The sequence below is a fragment of the Schistocerca serialis genome, chromosome 2, assembly GCF_023864345.2.
Source record: "Schistocerca serialis cubense isolate TAMUIC-IGC-003099 chromosome 2, iqSchSeri2.2, whole genome shotgun sequence".
NCBI lineage: Eukaryota > Metazoa > Arthropoda > Insecta > Orthoptera > Acrididae > Schistocerca > Schistocerca serialis.
Genome location: NC_064639.1, coordinates 373786960 through 373808838, shown reverse-complemented (window position 1 = coordinate 373808838; position 21879 = coordinate 373786960). Strand labels below are relative to the sequence as shown.

The following is a 21879-nucleotide window of genomic DNA, read 5'->3' as shown; positions in this document are numbered from 1 at the left end:
CCAGAATATTGAAGGAACTAGAAATTGTTTCTGCATCACTTCCTGACAAGTTCCACATCATCACAAATTGTTGTATTCATGATCTAAGAAACAAATATTAATATAATCTAATATAGTCATGCAAGTATCATCTGCTAAATGAACTAATGGAGAATTTATATGTACAGGTAACTCATTTGTGTATGAATACAAACAGGATTGGCCATGAAATAGAGTATTGAGGCATACCTTGTGAGATACTTTACCCCATATGGATTAATAAATCCTAGTGTGAGGGGACATTTACCCTTTCTCTACTGTTCTGCAGGTATGATTTAAGCCATTGCAGAGCAATGTTATTAATCTCAAAATTATCTAATTTGTAGGAAAAAAAGCAGCATTTATCAAGTCAAAGGCCTTTGTAAGGTCATAGAAGATACACGCAAAGTTTGCTACTTTGATCTAATGCTTTTAGTATCTTTTCAAAAAAGTTGTTTATTCGATTCTTCGTGCTTCCTCATAGTTGGTTACTAAGACAAATAGATTGTATAATAATATACAGTACAGCATAAAACAGACAAGGTTTTCCTTTACAAAATACTTGGAGGCTATAGATCCATATATAGCCCAGATTACCAGGGCACTGCCTTGTGAGGCACTAAGTAACATACTCACATACCAATAAACAAGATTATAAATTTCAACAGGATTAGAAGAAACCCTGAACTGGCAAAAAAAGTGAAGAGGATTATTATCGTGACCATAACCACATGGCACAACTTTACAAAAGATGAAAGAAGGGGCTGATTGTTACGACAGATTCTGAGGCTTTACGGAAAGGTCAGTTTGGTAATGGAAGGAAGTGTGATGTGTAGTAACTGTAGAGCAATAAACAGTTTCAACAGGATGGAGGTTGCACTAGTTACACAGGTATGAAAAGGCTTGCAAAGGATGTAATTTGATGGACAGCTATAGTAAACTAGTGTGGACTGAAGACAACAAAAGTTACAACCACATATGACAATCTTCATGAGAAACACACTACATTGTTCATGGAAACATAATATCTCCAGCAAAAGCATACCATATTAGTCATGATAAGTTGGTACTTAAATCAGCATCCTAAGATTTTTGTTTCTGAGGTAAAGACAGTTTTTTATTTTTCATTAATAAGAGAAAGGAACATACTCCACAGCAGATCAGTTTTATGTTTCTCATTACTGGTACAGAAGCTTTCTCTGAGCAATGAGAAATTCTGAAAGGCATGAAGGGACTACTTATTGTATCGCTATTGTAGGATTACTTATTGTATCAATATTGTAGGACATGTTCTGAGGCATCAAGAGATCACTAATTTAGCATTGGAGGGCAGCGTGGAGGGTAAAAATCTTAGAGGGAGACCAAGAGATGAAGAAGCTTGCACAGGATAGGGTAGCATGGAGAGCTGCATCAAACTAGTCTCAGGACTAAAGACAACAACAACGACAACAACAACAACGTTACAAAGCATAACTGAGCATCATTTTTCCACTTTGAATCACTCATTTGCCCTTGTTCATTGTTCCTTCATTTTTTCTTATGTTAGGAAATAACCCAAACTCTGATATCATGCAGTTTATTGTTTCTGTGAAGTATTTCTCCTCTTCACAGAGCACTATATCCTGTCTAACTTCAACTCTGAATGCTTTAAATCTCCACACATCAAGAGAGACCAACCATTTTTATTCTACTAAGTACAATTATCTTTGTCAGTCAGAATTAATATTTTATTTATCATTCTGCCTTAAATATTTTTTGGCAATACTCTGTTACCTGATCAAAAAGAGGATGCTGAGCAAGATAACCCACATCTTTTCCCGATTCTGGATTTCTTACGTAGTCCTTAATAAATGTGCCAACTGTCATCAGCTTTTGACTCCAGTCAGGATGCAAGTAGTGAGGACCTAATTCCACAGGAACAGTGCGGGCACCAGCTTTAGCTTGAAGGTAAGTGAAGTCAGTCCATCGCTCCATAGCTGGCCAATGGGACATGCAACCTAAAAAAAAATGACGCGTACTGTAGGACACTAATTACTTTTGTAGTCATTATTCAGTGTTTGTGAGCCATATAAATTAACAATGGAAGACATGGCAATATAAATTAAACTTGCATTACTAAAATTTATATTACTAAAACTAGCTCCTTGATATGACGCCTATGGCGTATAACTAGTGGTGCGCTATACATGATATACACTGTTGACAAGCTATATGTAGACATTTCATTCATTGCCGCTATAGGCAAATGAAGTAATTTACCCAAGTTGTAGGGCACCCTTTGGGCTGCAGGCAGGCAGTTTTTCTGAAATGGTCAAGTTTGTGATGTATTTGTCCTCTCTTGGGCTAAAAGTATAGCATAAATGCAATAATGGAAGCACTGCGAATTATCGTCATAGAAACTGTTGAGCTCCACATGCCACTGATGTACATGGTAATCAACTGACATCTTACAGCTCAACAATTCTGGAAGAACACCAACCATTAGTAGTGGCATTATGGTTTTGTCCATGTCGAAGGCAATCTTGAGTGATCTGCTTACAAAGAATGAAGGAGGAAAGATAGGGGTTTGAGGTGCTTTCAGTTACAAGTTAATTAATGATAGAGCACAAGCTCAGGTAAGGAAGGAAATCAGCCATGCCCTTTCAAAGAAACCATGCTGCCATTTGCCTTAATCAATTTCAGGAAATCAAGGAAAACATATAACTGGATGGCCAAATGGGGCATTTGAATTGTTGACCTCTTCCATAGAAGTCCTGTTCATTCCGATTTGATTACAAAACCATCCTTGAAGATCACATTCACCTCCCTATTATGATTAGCTGTAGGAGACTGTTTTATCTTACAGAAAAGTGTCTACAAATGGCTCAAAAGACAGCAAAAAATACTTCAAACCACTTTTTTGATATCTCAAATGTAGGAAACCACGTTGCTTTAAATTCACTCATTACCTCAAAGCATGGGTACAAAACTGATTAACTTACATTTTTGTGTTTCATTCCACGGTAGGGACTGGGCCTGGTCTTCAAGTTGATTAGATGCCTCAATACCGCATTTACTCGAATCTAAGCCACACTTTTTTTCCAGTTTTTGTAATCCAAAAAACTGCGTGCGGCTTAGAATCGAGTGCAAAGCAAGCGGGAGTTCTGAAAAATTTTGGTGGGTGCCGCCACAACTAACTTCTGTTGTTGAATATATGTAGCGCTACATATGCATGCTTTTTATGCACAAAGATAAATACTGGCACCAAAACCTCTGCGTCATTAAATAAATTAAAAAAGGTGGAAGACGAGCTTTTTTCTCCGCCCCGAGTTTCAACCACTGCATTTTTGTACATTATCCAACGAAGTAAATACAAATTCCGTATTGTTCATCTCCGAATGTAGCAGCATTTCAATGTACTATGAAAATCTGACTGGCAAGACTGTTTGGGATGTTTGTCAATATGGCCAACTCTACATTCTGAATTTTTTCCTACCTGTGAGAAGGGATGGTTGCTAATAGGAATTTTTATGAATTGTGACTCACATGCAGTATTCTCTTCACCGTAAGAATAATAGAAATATAAACATTTTGCCATGTATTGTTTCGTGTTTGCTGCTATCTCATTTAAATCCTGTCTGCCTAATAAACTACAAAACTAGAGTGAGACAACAGCAGACGTGGAAGAATATATATATCATGTCATGTTTATATTTGTATTATTCTTATGCCTAATAGTGATACAGTCAGAAATGAAGCACGGCAAATGACTAGATTTTTAAATCTAAGATGACTAATTTCTGTGCGGAATGTAATGTACTAAAGAGGCGCCTGCAAAGATTTTCAAGCGGAGAAAAATTTTCGCTAAACTCTCTTTCAGATCATCATCTATCATACGCAGTCTATTATTTGGTTCTTGTTGATCATTATCAAATAAAGCCGCCATGTTAAGTAACAACAAATAGCAGTCTTTTGCCATTGTTTAGCTAATGAGACTATTCCTCTATTTTAATTGTAAGCGGCTCCAGCGCGCACAAAAACAAGCCATGCCGCGAGCGGCGACAGGCCATAAACACGCACTATCAGAATGCTACAAACAATGCATGACACAGTACAGTAATGCATTTTCAGCTTAGAGTGACATGAACACCTATAACAAAGAAAATGGCGCTTATCAGATCAAAGAAAAATAAGCAATCAGTTCAAACCAGATGAAGCACGTGAAAAAGGAAGGGTACCCGTATAAATACGGTTGGTGTGCCTGACGCATAGCAATGGCTATCGGGTAAAGCTTAACTGCTAAGCTTACGACTCGGACCAAACTACTGTAGCTGTATCGTCATTCATTCGACCTAAAATGTGTCTCATTACAATGGACCAACTTTGTTTCGATTTGGAGATGTGGCCTAAAACTTTTGTCTCCCCTTGAATTGCGAGTCTCAAATTCCAGGTGCGGCTTAGATTCGGAAATTTTTTTTTCCCTTGATTTCGACTACATTTGAGACTTTTGACCACATCAAATTCTTTTTCGATCACATCGAATTTTGGAATTCTGTACCATGTAATGTACCATTCTAATGCCTGCTGGGATGGTCATTTGTAGTAAATAAATTCCTCAAGCAATAATTTCATTAACAAGTAATTTATAACCTCACAACTATGAGCAAAGAACCTGTTTCCACAAGGAGTTACACTTTCCTTGGAAAACCTCTTAACATATGCTTGTCGACATTCCCCAGAATTAGCCCCACCTTCACCCTTATGGTAACAGTTCAATTCGCCTTTGGGTTAATTCTCTATTTCTGCAGCCTAAAAGATCACAGACATTTTCAGTTCGGATGCCTTGTTGTCTGGATTCTCCGTCACTGACGAAGTTCAGGTCATCTCTGTGCCGTATTTGTGTGTTTATTCAAAACTGGCCTGGGGTGTGCCACAGATTTCCTGTCTCCCAACTGCTTGCGACTAGACGTGGTACCTTGTTTCAGTTGAACACGGGTCATTCTGGTCTCCTTATTGGCAGCCATTAAGCAGGAGCTCTAGTGATTCTATGAGGCTGGGTGACTGAACCAATTAAAACAAGCACTTGAACCAGACTCCTGTTAGTAGTCAAGAAACACAATGGCTCCTTCTGACTAAGTGGTAATTTTAAATCAGAAGTCAATGCCTAGGCATGAGTAGAAACTTGCCCTGTACCACATCCAGAAGGCCACATCACAAAGCTTGTCAGAGGAGAGTATTTCTCTACAATCCACCTAGCCAACCCACATTTGCAAATACTACTGGATGAGGAGCTGAAAAACATCTTAGTTATCAACACCCCCTTCAGCTTGTACAAATACAAGCACTTTCCTTTTGGGATCTCCTTCACTCCTGCACTATTTACTACATTAGATGATACAGTACTGAAGCCCCACTTAGACAAATGCCAGTTTTTCCAGGAGCACATGGAATACCTCGGGTACTTGCTATACAAAGAAGAGATCCCACCCACTAACCACAATGTAGCAGCTATCAGCCCTCTACATCACCCTCGAAACTTACAACAATTTTATTTAAAGTTAAACCCCCCCCACACGCACACACAAATGGTCAATATCATGCAACCACTAAATCAGTTGTGGAAGAAATGTGTTCAATGCAAGTGGACAGCTGTCTGAATGACCCTTTACATAGTTAAATATTACGCTTCATTTGGCACCTTGCCTTACATAATTTCCACCATCACATCCACTGCTTATGGCCACAGATTCCTCTACATGATAGTGGTGCCGTGTTGGCTCATAGAAATAATGATGATACTGAATAATCCATAGGCTGTGTTTCAAAAATACTGATACCTGCACAAAAGAATAGTCACACAGAAAAGGAGGCATCGGTGATTGTATTTGCAATTAAGAAGTTCCATGTATACCTGTTCAGTACTAAGAACACTTTAATCACAAACCAAAACCACTGGTAGATTTCTTCAGGCTCCAGTCTTCCAGAGTGAACAGCACTGACTCCAACATTGGCACTTTTCCTGAAATTCTTCACTTATGCAATGACATGCAAGGCAACAGGGCAACACGCAAATGCAGACACTATCTCATCTTCCTGCAGGATCAGATCTAACCTCTGACCAGCAAGGAAGGAATCATATTCCCATTGCGCACACGCACACCCGCGCATATAACAACCCAATATTATGACAATTCATGTGCTATGTGCTCAATCTTGTCGCCCACACTTTTTGAACAACAAAAATCATAAGTTCCAGGCCATATGGTGGCCTCAGCATGGACCCTTTCCCATGGTTTACAATTCTCTCCTATGAAATTGTGGGTCATGCGTTTTCCTGGATGTAGTAACGCAGTTCAGTGTCTTGGGATTTCTTGTTGATAAAAGGGGACATGGCTGTCCCATCTTCATCTGAAGACTTGCTGCATGTGGAAGCTTAACGCTCTGCTTCCTTGCCCACATTCTTGGGATGTGGATCATACTACTCTTATCCATATTTACTGGGTCCTGGTTTTGTCCAGACTGGATTATGGTTGCCAGGTTTGTCCTGGCAGCTTCATCAGCTGTGAAACTGTTAGGCCCAGTCCATCATTTTGGTGTGCATGTGGCTGCTGGTGCCTTTCGGACTAGTCCCATAGATAGTCTCCTTGCCAAACTGAAGATCTTCTTGCTTCAGATTAGATTGTACACTTCATGTACTTAAGAGGGGTATTGTCCACCTGATTCTTGCCCTCGGATGGGATTACCAGTTGGAATGCGCCTGCCAAGATCCCGGTCTCCTCTAACTGAACTGCATTCCCCATGTCTTCTTGTGCACTCACCCTGGATAGTGCTCAGCTATTAAATTAGGACTGGTGTCTTTTGAAGTCCTAAACTCTATCACCCACATGACCTTTCAGCATCTGTTACATCCAATTCAAGAGTTCCAGGGTTCTACCATCTTTCACACAGGCAGCTGTAAAACTGTGGATGAGATTGGTTTTACATCTCGTGCAGATATGGAATGCCATTAGCTGCCACAAACATACAGCGTGTTTACGGCAGATCTGACAGTCTTTAGCTGTGCCCTCCATTTTATGAAACAGGACTGCCTTGAATGTGTTTTAATACGTTCTGACTCAATGAGCAGTCTACAGGGTATTAACAATACTGATCTAGCCACCCTTTGGTCTGAATTATTCGTGAACTTCTCACTGACCTTGGTCGTGCTGCCTGCTCAGTGGTATTTCTCTGAGACCCAAGTCATGTGAGCATCCTGGGGAATGAACAGGCCAACCATATGGCTAGAGGGACTTTACTCCCTGCTTGTTGGCTTTGCTGACCCCACGTGTGGATTTCCAGGTGCACATGAGATCTCTGCTTGCTTGGAAATGAAACGACATCTCGTGGGCTACTGCCTCATCTAATAAACTCCCCACAGTGAAGGAGACTACTGCAACAGGGTGCTCTTCCTTCCGTTTCTCGTGGAAGGAATCTTTAGTCCTATGTCATCTCCACATCGGTGATACCAGGTTAACCTGTACTTTCCCGTAGTTTTCTTCCGTGTAACGAGACACCTCCCAATTTGGTTGTGGAGTCTTACAGGCAATAGCTCATACCTTTTGGCCCTCCGTAATAAATATGGACTTCCAGACTTAGTGCATCTTAATATTGGCAGACACTCCCCGCATGGTTGAACTGGTTCTTTGTTTTCTCCACGAAAGTGGTTTCTGTTCACTGCTACAAAGTTTTAATTTACCTCCAGAGCAGATGCAGGGGCAAGGCAAGGCAGTTGTGCTAAATCTAGGGGATCCCTGATCCTACCCCCTTGACCATTCATTGTACTCTTTCATCCCTCTTTAACACTCTTTTAATTGTTTTCAGATTTGATTTGCATCCTGTCTGCTGTATCCAATTATCTGTTTTGGGTGTCGCACTTCGTTGAATAGTAGGTGCTCTTGACTGTAAAGGATCAGGGGTGGGACAGCTGTGGGTGGCATGATTCCTGTTGCAAGCAGAGCCATCGGGGATGCCCACCTGATGACTTCCGTGTCTCCTTCAACTTTCATCTATTACTGACTGTACAAAAGATATCCAGTACATTTTTAACCTCCTTGCTTTTTTTGTTATGAATCTCCTGAATAGATCAGAAAATTTTCTTAGGGGACATCGCTACTTCCAGATGAACCTTTCTGGGATTTTGGGACTGATGACCTCATTGTTTGGTCCCTGCCAATCTACCATTTTCAGAATCTGTTTCGACTCGTGTTGAAGCAACAACAGCCCCTCTACAATATTTATAATAAAGTGATTAGTTTTTAGCATATTCAGGTGGAGGAAATACATACTACTGTGTGAGCCAATAGTTTTGTGCTGCCATTGACATTCATCATTGTCAATTCAATTAACCAACAGAGCACAGAGCATTGGACTGCCAACTGAGGAAAGAGACAAATGGGGAGGGGGGGGGGGGGGGGTGCAGCGGCAAGACCTGCTGCAGCTTTACTGGTGACAACACGAAAAATGTTTAGTGTAGAGGGAGGAGTTGGACAGCAGGGGAACTCTTAGGTTATATTATGTTAGTGTACAGTATAGAACTGGTAGGTGAGGTGTGTTTAGGGAGTGGTTGACTGACATCTGCACAGGGTGAGAGGGCCTTGATGAGGCAATACACTTGGGTAACAGGTCAAGGCTAGCGATCTGCACATATACAGTTGATGGTGGTATCGCGTACACAAGGTAAAAAAGGCCAGTGCATAGGAAGAGCTGTCCTTCGTACTCAGGTGATTCATGTGAAAAAGTTTCCCCACATGATTATGGCTGCTCAACAGGAACTAGCAGACTTCGAATGCAGAATAGTAGTTGGAGCTAGATGCATGGGGCAATCAACTTCAGAAATAGTTAGGGAATTAAATATTTAGAGATCCACAGTGTCAAGAGTGCCAAGAATACCAAATATTAGGCATTACCTATCAGTATGGACAACACATGGGCCCAACAGCCTTAATGACAGAGCAGTGCCATTTGTGTAGAGATGTCATTGTTAACAAACAGCTCTGCAAATAACTGCAGAAATCAATGTGGGACGTACGACAAATGTATCCATCAGGACAGTGTGACATAATTTGGTGTTAACAGGCTATGCCAACAGGAGATCGACACAAGTGCCATGGCCTGCAGTGGCCCACCTCGACTCGTGACCATACCGTTTTGACCCTAAACACCTGGAAAACCATTGCCTTGTCTGATGAGTCCCGATTCCAATTGGTAAGAGCTGATAGTAGGGTTCAAGTGTGGCACAGACCTCACAAAGCCAGGGACCAAAGTTGTCAACAGGGCACTGTGCAAGCTGATAGTGGCTCCACAATGGCGTGGGCTGTGTTTACATGGAATGAACTGGGTCTTCTGGTCCAACTGAACTGATCACTGACTGGAAATGGTTACGTACGGCTACTTGGAGACCATTTTCAGCCATTCATCGACTTCATGTTCCCAAACTATGGAAGTTTTATTGGTGATAGTGCGCTGTATCACCAGACCACAGTTGATCACAAATGGTTTATAGAACATTCTGGACAATTTGAGTGAATGATTTGGCCACCCAGGGTGCCCAACATGAATCCCATTGAACATTTATGGGAAATAATTGAGAGGCCGGTTCCTGCAAGAAATCCTGCGCTTACAACACTTTTACAATTATGGGCTGCTATAGAGGTAGCGCGGCTCAGTATTTCTGAAGGGTACTTCCAATGGCTTGTTGAGTCCATGCTCACCGAGTTGGTGCACTATGCCAGGCAAAAGCAGGTCTGTATGAACATTAGGTTTTATCACCTTAGTCCATTGGGAAGGTGTAGGATATGGAGTAAAATTAAATCATAACAAAGGAAGGTACAAGTCAGTTACAGTAGAAAAGGGGGAAAAGTATACATGATTTGATGACAGAGGGTTAAATGGGGCATGCCTAGGAGATAGTGTTCAGAATGATGAGGTACAGGGACTAGTGGAGATTGAGAACAGTAGTTGCATTTATGAGGAATGAGCTATATTTCCATATACTCCAGAAAAATGTACAAGTTATGAGAGTAGAATCGTCAAGAAATAACATTTTTTATTGTAAAATTTTTGTCTTTTGTTCAGAAGTCCTACAGCCATAAACTCACACTTCACGTTAAAAGCCTCTTCATTCAACACACATGAAATACAGAGCTGAACAGCCCACCTCAGTGAAGAATTCTCTTAGTTGTACCTACAAGAACTGTTTCTGCAAATGTAAATATTTCATGAATAGTAAGACCCAATATCTCCCAGAAATGAAGAACTATATATCAGAAATAAGTGCAGGATATGGGAACTGTACTGATAAGTCACATATGTCCGACCAGTGACTATGATGTTTGGCTATAAAATAATGGGATTTCTGTTTTAAAACTTAAGATAAAAAAAATTCTCCCCTTCATCTATCCCTACAATGCTCCATGCGAATTCTCCATTGATGGTAACAGTGCTGGAAGTATTCCTCTGTGAGCTGTTTCACGACACCTGCCACTTGTTCTTTCACAACTTCAACGGACTGAAATCTTGCTCCTTTTAATGTAGATTTGACCTTAAATAACAAAGGGGTAGTGTTGATTAATAGGACCCCAGTGAAGACAATTCTGTGAATTTTTTTCCCCACAGTCATTATTACTTGAAACTTCTTGGCAGATTTAAACTGTGTGCCAGACAGACTCAAACTTGGGACATTTGCCTTTCATGGGCAACTGCTCTACCATCGGAGCTACCCAAGCGCGACCCATGACCTGTCCCCATAGCTTCACTTCCACCAGTACCTCGTCTCCTACCTTCCAAACTTCACAGAAGCTCTCCTGCAAAGCTTGCAGAACTAGCACTCCCGGAAGAAAGAATATTGCAGAGACCTGACTTTGCCACAGCCTGAGTGATGTTTCCAGAATGAAATTTTCACTCTGCAGTGGAGGCAAAGGTTCCAAGTTAGCCTTGGTCTGGCTCACAGTTTTAATCTGCCAGGAAGTTTCATATCAACAGACACTCCACTGCCGAGTGAAAATTTCATTCTGGATCATTATCAGTGTTCGAATTTGTTCATTTGAGCGTTTTTGTCTTATAATGAAGTTGGGCCCTTCCAATGCTTGGGTTGGTGCTTAGTTCCTAGGTCATAAGCGGAAAACCAAAATTTGTCACATTATCACTCTTTCCAAGAAGTCAGGGTCATTTTCAGTGGTATTCAAAGTGTCGGTACAAATCTTTTCACAAGACTCTTATTTAATCGTGACGATTTTCAGTGCCAGTTTTGCACGCACTTTTCTCATGTTAGTTCAGTTGTGTAAAATTTACAGTGCACTGTTTTTCAATTACTACATTTTCAGCAATTGATCAGATAATCAACTGACAGTCAGATCGAATCAGATTATGTACTTTTTCAATATTTTCATCCTTTTTTTATACTGAGACATTTTCATCATCATCTCTGCCATCTTGGAAATGCTTGAATCAGTCAAAAACTCGTGTACTTGATGAACAGGCTTTGCCATACACTTCTTTTAGTGAAAGATGGCTTTGCCATACACTTATTTAGTAAAGGTAGGTTTCAGTAGCAAGGTCAGTCCTTTATGAAATCAACCAATGGTCTTGATCTTGACATCTCAGATTTTCATGATTTTTTTGTACATTTATACTAGTAGTTGAATGAAACATTTTTGACTGTCAAGAGAGCAATGTATGATGCCTTTAATGACTATTTTAGCAGGATATTACACATGATATTTCACAGAACCCAAAGAAATTCTGGTCGTATGTAAAGGCTGTTGGTGGCACCAAAGTTAGCATCCAGTCCCTAGCGAATGAGACAGGAACTGAAATTGAGGGTAGCAGAGCAAAATCTGAAATGCTTATCTGATTTCAAATGGCCCTAGTTTAAATCCTTGTACCACTGAAAAGATGAATGAAATAAGTATTCATGTCAGTGATGTTGAGAAACATCTGAAATTGAACAAAGCTCCAGGACCCAATGGAATCCTTGTCAGATTCTATACTGAATTTCCAGCTGAGTTTAACCACTCTTCTAACTATAAACTATCATCGATCCCTCAAATGAAAAATTTTGCCCAGTTCTTTGAAAAAAAGCACATGTCGCACATGTCTACAAGAAGAATAGTAGAAGTGATCCACAAAACTGCTATCCACTGTTCTTGAAATCAGCTTGTTGTAGGACTTTTAACATATTCTGAGTTTGAACATACTGAGGCATCTCAAACAGAAAGACCTCCTCAATGCCAACCAGCATGGATTCCAAAATCATCAACCATGTGAAACCCAACTTGCACTTTTCTCACACGACTTACTGAAAGCTCTGGATCAAGGCGGTCAGGTAGATGCAGAATTTCTTGATTTCCAAAAAGCATTAGACTCACAGTATTTCTTGATTTCTGAAAAGTGTTCAATTCAGTATCACACTGATTCTTATTGTCAAAAGCAGATTCATATCAGGTATCAAATGAAATTTGTGGCTGGACTGAGGACTTATTGGTAGAGTGAATGCAGCATGTTACCTTGGATGGAGAGTCGTAGTCAGATGTAGAAGTAACTTAGTGTGCGCCCCAGGGAAGTGTGCTATTCATGTTGTATATCAACTACCTTGCAGACAATATCTGTAGTAAAATCATGTTTTTTGCAAATGATTCAGTTATCTATTATGAAGTACTATCTGAAAGAAGCTGCATAAATATTGTCAGATCTTAAGATTTCAAAGTAGTGCAGAAATTGGCAACTTGCTTTAAATGTGCAGACATGTAAAATCTGACTGCAGGGATCTGACACCTCCAGAGGAACCAGAGGAGCTTTGTAGTGATTCTTCTTCTTTTCTTCTGCTTCTTCGTCCTTTCCTTCATAATCTTTGGGGAGCAAGGTGGCATTTAAAGGTCTATTTGCATTGAGCACTAGAACATATGAAGAGTGGACAGCCCTGGGACCCACTGGTTGTGGGTCCATCAGCCACCGTTTGGTGTTAGGACTCATGTACGGAGGTTGTCAGGGAAAGGGATTCCAAGAGAAATCCATGTACCAGTAGACACTGGTGAAGGAAAATGCTTCTCCAGCCAGCTATGGGAAGTGGTTCCCAAGGAAGAGACTGCAGGAATCACAGGAGAGAAGGATGGTGTGAGAATTGGTTTGTGGAAGGTTGAGGTAGGGGCGATGGTCATACGTTAACATAATTAATGGTCATACACACAGGATGTAGGAGTTCATATTTCTTACGTGCATCATTATACAACAAACATATTTGCATTCTTGGATCTTCTTTCTTGAAAACTGGGTGAACTAGAGAACTTAGAGGATGGTGTTACATGCAGATGACACACAAAGGTGCATGTTTAAAGGGACTACCTTCGTGGAATGGTCGTCCACAGTTGACACATTCTGGGTTTGCCATGCAGCAGGATGACATATGCCCAAAGCATGAACATCTGACGCACGCAATGGGACATATGGTTTCACATCACACCTGTACATCATGACCTTATCTTTCTCCACAATGGCATTCCCATCAAAGCTAAGATAAATGCGCATGTATCCATATGATTATCCTTGGGTCCTATTTGAACATGTCTGATAAAACGTACACCTCACGGTTGGAGGTGAGTCTCTAACTCCTCGTCTATTTGGAGCATAAGATCTCCGTGGAAGATGATTCCTTGTACCACATTCAAAGTTTTGTGTGTGACAATGATCACAGGAATGTTACCTAGACAATCACATATCTGAAGGGATGTAGATTGGGCAGCAGAGGAAGTTTTAATTAATAATGACCCATTTTGCATTTTTCCCACAAGTTCAGCTTCCCCAAATTTGTCTTCAATGTTCTTGACAAAAAATGGTTTCATTGCAGTAAAAGTATCCTCATTAGTCCAAGTCTGGCTTGTCCCTCTTCCCACAGCGTAGCCAGGGAGGGAAACATCGTGGAGTCTTATCCTCCTTAATTATAAGAATATTTCCAATATAAAGAGACTGCTGGGGCCTAGCAGCCACCAGCAGACTAAAGTTTATTAATTCACTTTATGCATGGGTCTTCCATCATGATACCACCCACTTCAAATGGGGACTCTCCTCAATGGCATCATGCAGCCACAGCAATGGTTACCTGGCAGTAAACCATTGCACGGAGCCCTGTACCTTAGCCATGATGGGCACATACCCCTTGGTTTGCGGTGGTGGGAGGCACATTGATACCCCTCCCCTTCACACACACACACACACACACACACACACACACACACAGAGAGAGAGAGAGAGAGAGAGAGAGAGAGAGAGAGAGAGAGAGCTAGCTCCAGTTCTGGTCTTCACCAGTCTACACATTTCACCCATTACTTACCTGTAATCTTAACTGGTACAAGTGGTTTAAAATACATGGCGTAGAAACTTTCAAGTGATGGACATTCCACTGTAGGTACTGGTGTACCATGAATGCCACTGATATCTGAGGCTAACAATCTCTGCCTTTTGATTTCTGATACTGCTAGAGGTTTCATATCCACATCTGAAACAAAAGTTGCAACCTGTGCACAGTTACCAGAAACTTCCAGTACATGTTACAAAACTGAATAACTAAAATAAAAATAATAATAAGAGAGAGAAAATCAACACTAACTGTAAATTTCAGAAACCTGAGATATACACACTGACTTATTTAATTACTTTCACACAAAATAAATGGTTATATGTTAGAATAGCAGAATGTGGAATGAATGTGGAAAAGATGGATCAATGATAACTGATGTGTAATGTGATTGGAGCCTATAATTAACGAATACAATGCAAATTATTGATGGTAAATTTCCATGCAACTCTGTACACCGTCAGCTTCGTACCTGAAGAAATCCAAGGAACTGAAATTAGTTTGCTCACTTTTCACTATCTCTAAAGAGTCAAACTGAATTAGTTTCCTGTAAATAATTCTTGTATAGCCGTAATCTTGATTTAAATTCTGCACTTCAGTGAAAGCAGTGATGTTACAGAAATTGTTATAGTTACAGCACAGATTGGTGATTCTGGTACTCCAGGTTCATCACTCTTCCGATAAATACAAACATTAATTCCCTTTTATAATGCTGAGAGCTTTCTCTAGATGCCTAAACGAAGGCATCTTTACTTCCACTTCTGATCATAACATTAGAATTCATTTTCTGCTACCTTTACTTTCCTGAGTATTTTGTCATTGTCCAGTGCGAGTTCAGTCTCCTCTACATTTTTTGTACATTCTTTTTCCTGAATAAGTTTAAAACATGTGAGAAAAAGCTGATTTACAATTCTCTCATTCATTTCACGAAATTATACAATCAAAACCTTATCTCAAACCCACAGGACATACTTCTGTTGCAACTCTTCTGAACTTTTTTCATAATCACTGCAATTTGGATCACCTCCAGGAATTCTGAATACAGAAAGCATTATCCATTTTACAAGCTACTCAGCTATTCTTCATGAAGTCTGCACATTACTTCCTTTCTTATTGACCATCCCTCTGATAATCTTTTCTGCCATTGCACTGTGCTCTTAACTAGACACACACACACACACACACACACACACACACACACACACACACACACACACACAGATATATATATATATCATTACAGTACAGTGCTCTGCACTTCTGCCTCGACTGACATCTCTGCCAAAACTCTTTGTCTTTAAATATGTCTGCTTGTGTCTGTATATGTGTGGATGGATATGTGTGTGTGCGCGCGAGTGTATACCCGTCCTTTTTTCCCCCTAAGGTAAGTCTTTCCGCTCCCAGGATTGGAATGACTCCTTACCCTCTCCCTTAAAACCCACATCCTTTCGTCTTTCCCTCTCCTTCCCTCTTTCCTGATGAGGCAACAGTTTGTTGCGAAAGCTTGAATTTTGTGTGTATGTTTGTGTGTCTGTCGACCTAGATATATTTTTCCTACGTGGAATGTTTCCCTATATATATATATATATATATATATATATATATATATATATCACTTCTTGGGCACTAAGATATAAGAGTCATAAATAAAACTAGTACAACACCATCAATAGAAATTTTGTGTAAATACCTAAATAATATTACTTTTGGTGTCTGACAAGTACAGTAATAGATATCTAACAAAACCAAGATTTTCACAATGAGGTATTAAGTTATTACCTTTTGAAATATTCTCAGAGAGAATACGGGCAAGATCAGATAGATCAGGGGCAGGTGCTGCAAGTGGTGCTCCAAGCAGCAACCCCATGTCCAATATCTCCATCACATTCTGATGCATTATGGTCTCTTCTGACGGCTGATCTTGCGTTTCAGATAAAGAAAGTTTGACCTGGTAATATTTCAAGAGACTGAGCATAGAAACAAGAGAAAAATCTCTGTAAATTTGTAATATTTTGTGTGCAATGGTACAAAGATAAAATGCAGATTATATTAATAATTAAAACCAGAGTATTTAAAAGATGGGAACCGTGCAAGTTCTTTTTCTACACCTGATCACATTTTTTTTTTTTTCAGTTAAACAATTTCATGTACAATACAGTACTAATATTTCACATCTAATACACCTGGTCTCCACAAATTGGGGGAAAATCAGTTAATAACAAATAACCCAAGAAATAGCAAGCAATCCACAAGAAACATGGGAAACACCTGTACAGAGCTATTAACTGCCTCTCTGAAAGCAATACGGCAGTCACTGGTACAAGAGGAAATGCAAATTTGCTCAAATGGCATCCAGGCACCATTCGTCAGATTAACTTCAGTGTTGGGCAAGTTTTGGACTGGAAGCAAGACAACTCGTACAATGATTTTTAAATGGTTAAATGTTCACTACAGACAGTGACAACTTTAAAAATCAGCTAAATTAACCAAGGGCTATGGAACTGATATTTGTGACCCCAAGAAGTACAAGCCTTACCTCATAGGAGCAACTGGAAAAGTCATATCAGCAAGTTCTTTGCTGAGAATGCTTCAGGGAATTCTTGTGTATGCAAAATGGGCAGTTTAGTAGCCCTTCCAGACATGCAAATGGAAGACACTGACATATTGATATTGGCAAATTATTTGGAAATAAATATGCAATTGGTCACTTTTTGATTTTTTGATACAATTTATTTTACCATTAACATTTTTTGGCCTCCTGCAGGTTCATCATCAGGTGGAGATGTCACAGAAACATTACATCGTGAATCAAGTGTAGCTAGATACTGTGGTGGTGGTGGCGAAAATTACAGAAACTTAGTTATCGATGGCGAAATGTTTACAGAACAGGAAGGTTGTCACATTTTCGTTACCTACAGCACACTGCATCATATTCACAGTAAATCCACTCCCATAATGTACATTACCAGGTAAGACACAAAAACTTACGCAGCACTTAGCAGCACTGAAGGTAAATACTTGATGTTATCACAAAGAATATGAATATGACTTATCGCACTTTACTACATCATAATCTTTGGCCTGAGATGCACTGTATTACAGTATAAATTTATAAGTACACACAATATATTTGAGTGAATTTTGTAATATGAATTAAAATTTATACAAAAGATAAACAGAGTTAAATATGTGCTATGTGATTGAAGACTAACTGAGTTACAAAATGCTATAATTGCTACATGAATGTAGGATATAATTTATGCATAAGGATGAATCTATTTTATTATTATTGGTGTTTTGGTGCCAGATTGTCTAGGAAATTCTTGAAGAAAAAGTTCTCTATTGATTTAGTTTCTTTGCTAAGGAATTTTTGAGGTGATTTTAGCTTATGAATAAAAGTCTCTAATTGTTCAAGGAGATCTATCTGCAGCACTTTTTCAGCCATGTGTAGCACAGCATGATGAGTAATAAGTGAGCTGGGCTTATTTAACTTTTTGAGTTGGAGGGCATCCATATGTTATCTGTGGTGGGTTGCAAAACTTCTTGCTATTTGCCCTATATAGAAGCAAGAACAGGAGCAAGAGTTTGTATGCCAATCCAGCAGATTTATTATTATGAACAATTTTATTTTGTAGTTTGTCAGTATGGAAGGATGTGATCTGCAAAGATTTTCAAGTTAAAATGACACACTGCCAAGGAATGGAAGACTGGCAAATTTTGTCATTTCTTTCTTAGCTTGTCATGTTGGTGGTGGATTTTTTCAACTAGGGTGTTTATTATGGTGGTGTTATGTCCATTATTTTGGACTACAGGTTTAACCCAGATAGTCCTGAATTATTTGTTTTTCAAAATTGCTTTATATCTTATCTACATTGATTCACAAGGTTGTAAAAAAGAAAGTAAAAACAATTTTGAGTATTTATTTTTATTTAGTATTTCCAGAAGTGGGCGTCCTTCCAGAAGGACGTCAGAACAATAAGGGAAAATGTTTTTAATGTATATGACATTGCACAATTAATTTGTTTTGGTTTTTATACTTTCAAATAAACATAAATAAATTTGAATTATGGGCTAAAACAGGTAATAAATACAAAAAATAAAGAAAATAACCAACACACATATTTTATGCACTAGTATGATAAGACAAAAAGCAACAAACATGAAGTGGTTCGTCACATTTTACGCACATAGTAGTAGTTTTTTGTGGCAACTTCGACATTTCAGCTGCTGCTTCTTTTTTGGTATCTCGTCCGTTGGTAATTCAGCAACCTAATGTTCTCTTCCATCACATCTAAAATCTAGTTTTGTCCTCTTACTAGGACGTCCTCTACTGGTAGTGACTCTTTTGTTACTTTCAAGAATTGCAGTGACAATTCGACGACGGAATGTCAGATGATCTATGGGTTCTTCATTGTGCGTGTAAAGATCCCAGGCATTTTGCTCTGCAATGTCTATAAAATGTCCAATGATCGGGAAATACCACTTTTTCCCCTCTTACAGACCATCTATATAGGGATACATTTTGGTCAGCTTGATCTATGCCTCCCATATGAGTATTGTAGGAGTGTAAGAAGTTAGGTTGAGGCATGCTAATCCGTTTCTTTTGTTCCCTGGAAAATCTTGCTCCAGAGCGTAGTGGTTGCACTCTGTCAAAGTTGGTGGCTGCAGTAACAACATTGCTGTCATTCCAACATACAATGGAAATCCCAGATGCTGATTCAGAGCAAACTTCATATGATCCTCTATTTTCTTTTATCATTTTATCTACAGATGATAGAGTACAATTCTTAGCTCTGTTTCCTCTTTTTGTTCCTGTTGCTTCCACCCCCATCTCTTTTAGGTCATGTAGTAGTTCAACACTGGTAAAGAGGTTATCAAAGTATATTCGATATGGAACATGTGGAAGTAACTGGTCAACATAAGTCATTACCACACCGTACCCCATGCCTTTCATTTCATAATCCTTACTACACAGGCCAGTATTAGGTATTTCCTCATCTTTTGATTCTAACATGTCCAAAAGTTCCATCAGTGTACATCATTTTCTGTGAATACAAAATGACAACATATTACCCTGACGACCTTCTGGAAGGACGGTTGAAAACATTATTGAATTACAATTGACGAAAACTTTCAATCATAATATGAACTTGTAAATAATATAGGTTAATTCTTGAAGATATCATATGACAAGTTTCAGAATTATTGATGCAATATGAAAGAAAATATACATACACATCGATGACAAGGTCAGTCAGTTCGTCCATGGTAAAATAGGCCCTATTTTCAAGACACAGTTTCTCACTCCCTATGAACGACAGCGTCAAACTGACTGTCGCAGCGCACAACTGACTCTGCCTACTTCATATAACAATGAGTCACAGTCCGTTGCAACAATGCATTATTCGCAAAAATAAATAATTTCAACAGTGAGTGACGCTGTCCTTCCAGAAGGACGTCAGGGTTATCTGGGTTATCACATTCATTTACTTAAAGGCATCTGCTTCACTGATAGGAATGCAAAACACATGGTTTACAGGTGACCTGAAGAAAGTGGTTTTATATTGGTTTGGGTGGCCTGAGGTATTGTTAATGGCAATATCAGTGGTAATGTGTTTTCTATATATTTGGAAGGCATCAAGAAGAAGATCAATGGCCGGTTAGCCTTAACTATATGAAGATGGTATCTGTTCTTTCTCCTGTGCTGTGTGCACATGCATTGCCCGAAGTCTTATGGGACTCTCTAAGATTATCTGCTGCAATTAATGAGTGTAGTCGGCAGGGGCACTACGAATGTAGTGTGTGGACATTGAGTTGGGAATGTGGGTTTCATGGGAAGCATGCAAGGGATAAATCCATGCAGTCGCACTATCCTCTGTGCTCTCGGTGGCTCAAATGGCTAGAGCACCTGCCATGTAAGCGCGAGATCCTGGGGTTGAGTCCTGGTCAGGGCACACATTTTCAACTGCCCACATTGACGTATATCAACACCTGTCGACAGCTTGGGGTCTTGATTTAATTATCATTTCATAGTTAATCCTGATGACCAGGAAGGAGGTTGTAGGTATGGAATCCACCGGACATTGTCAAAGGTAGTGTTCAATAGTGGCAAGGCCATCACCAGGCACTGCAAAAGGTAGTGTTCAATAGTGGCAAGGCCATGGAAATTAGGGATGTTAGTGTAAAGGGAGGTGGTGTTAATAGTGATGGGCACGGCGCCATGTGGTAAAGGGACAGGAACTGTGGAATGTCAGTGGAGGAAATCACTGGTATCCTTCATACAGCAGGATAGGCTGCAGGTAATAGACTGAAGGTGCTGATCTATGAGAACAGAGATTCTCTCAGTGGGGGCATGGTAAATGGCCACAATTGGGCATCCTGGGTGGTTGGCTTTAGAAGGTAGGGGAGTGGGGAGTGGTAGAGAGAGAGAGAGAGAGAGAGAGAGAGAGAGAGAGAGAGAGAGAGAGGGGGGGGGGGGGGGGGTTGGGATGGGCCTAACAATTTGAGGAGACACTGGAGATCCTGCTGGACTTCTGGAATGGAGTCACTGTGGCAGGGTTTGTAGACAGATGAATCTGCCAGGTAATTGTTGTGGTTCAAAACAAGTCAGCAGGTAGGATTGTAAGGTCAGGATCAAGATAGTGGATTGCAGTTCTTTCTGCATATGTAAGATGTGCTTGCACGTTGAGGTATTTGGGAAATGATAGTGATGCAAGCTTCGAGGTTAAGAAATTCTGGAAAGTAAACAGGGGGCAGTGGGAGTGGATCACAGTTGGATGAACTGAGTCAGGAAGGGTTCAACACTGGTCTTTGGTTGAGTCTGATTGGTAGGGTTGGTGTCAAAGTTTCCACAGTAGGGACTGGGAGATGGAGAGAAGGTCTTTAACAAGTCCTGCATAAATGAATTTGAGAGTGGGGCAAATGGGGAGACCTTTGGAAAGGACATACTTCTGTGCATCAAAGGCTTTTTCGAGGAAAGGTTAATGACTGTTTCGGGTCTCTTTAGGTTCTGGATTCTGTATGGTCATGGGAGGGAGTTTTTGAGGCTGGGGTAAATGTAGTAGGTCTGTGACACAAGGTTTGTCAGCCATGACAGGAAGTCGAAGTGGTTTCTAGGTTGTTTCAGAGGTGGTGGATAGTTGAAGTTGAAGGCACGAGTAGGAAGTGAACAGGTTGGAGTGGTTTTTTTTTTTTTTTTTTTTTTTTTTTTTTTTTTTTTTTTTTTTTTTTGAGGTGGCATTGTGCATGCTGCTCTAGTTCCTGGAGGGCAAGTGATTCAATTTGTGGGATGAGATCCAAAAATTTTGGATTGCACAGCATAAGAATTTTACGGATGGAGAGGAGATATTGCAAGAAAGTTAGGGTCTGATTTACATGGTTTAGCAGGGATATGTTGGTGAGGATTGAGGACTGGTAGAATCTGAACAGATGGAGGTCACTGTGGACAGAGGGGTGGCAGCCAGAGATGGGTAATTTGGTGGTAAGACCATTTGGGG

The 21879-nt window shown here is 40.0% G+C and overlaps 1 protein-coding gene across 2 annotated transcripts in view; it reads right to left on the bottom strand.

The window, feature by feature from the left end:
• The window catches only part of LOC126457188 (bifunctional peptidase and arginyl-hydroxylase JMJD5), an 88269-nt gene that overhangs the window by 28359 nt on the left and 38031 nt on the right, over positions 1–21879 (bottom strand). For both annotated transcript variants that reach the window (XM_050093277.1, XM_050093279.1), the window contains exons 3-5: positions 16163–16331; positions 14360–14524; positions 1792–2015 (exon numbers count right to left, since the gene is read on the bottom strand). In XM_050093277.1, the coding sequence (XP_049949234.1) occupies positions 1792–2015; positions 14360–14524; positions 16163–16331 (558 nt within the window). The remainder of the gene's footprint in view (positions 1–1791; positions 2016–14359; positions 14525–16162; positions 16332–21879) is intronic.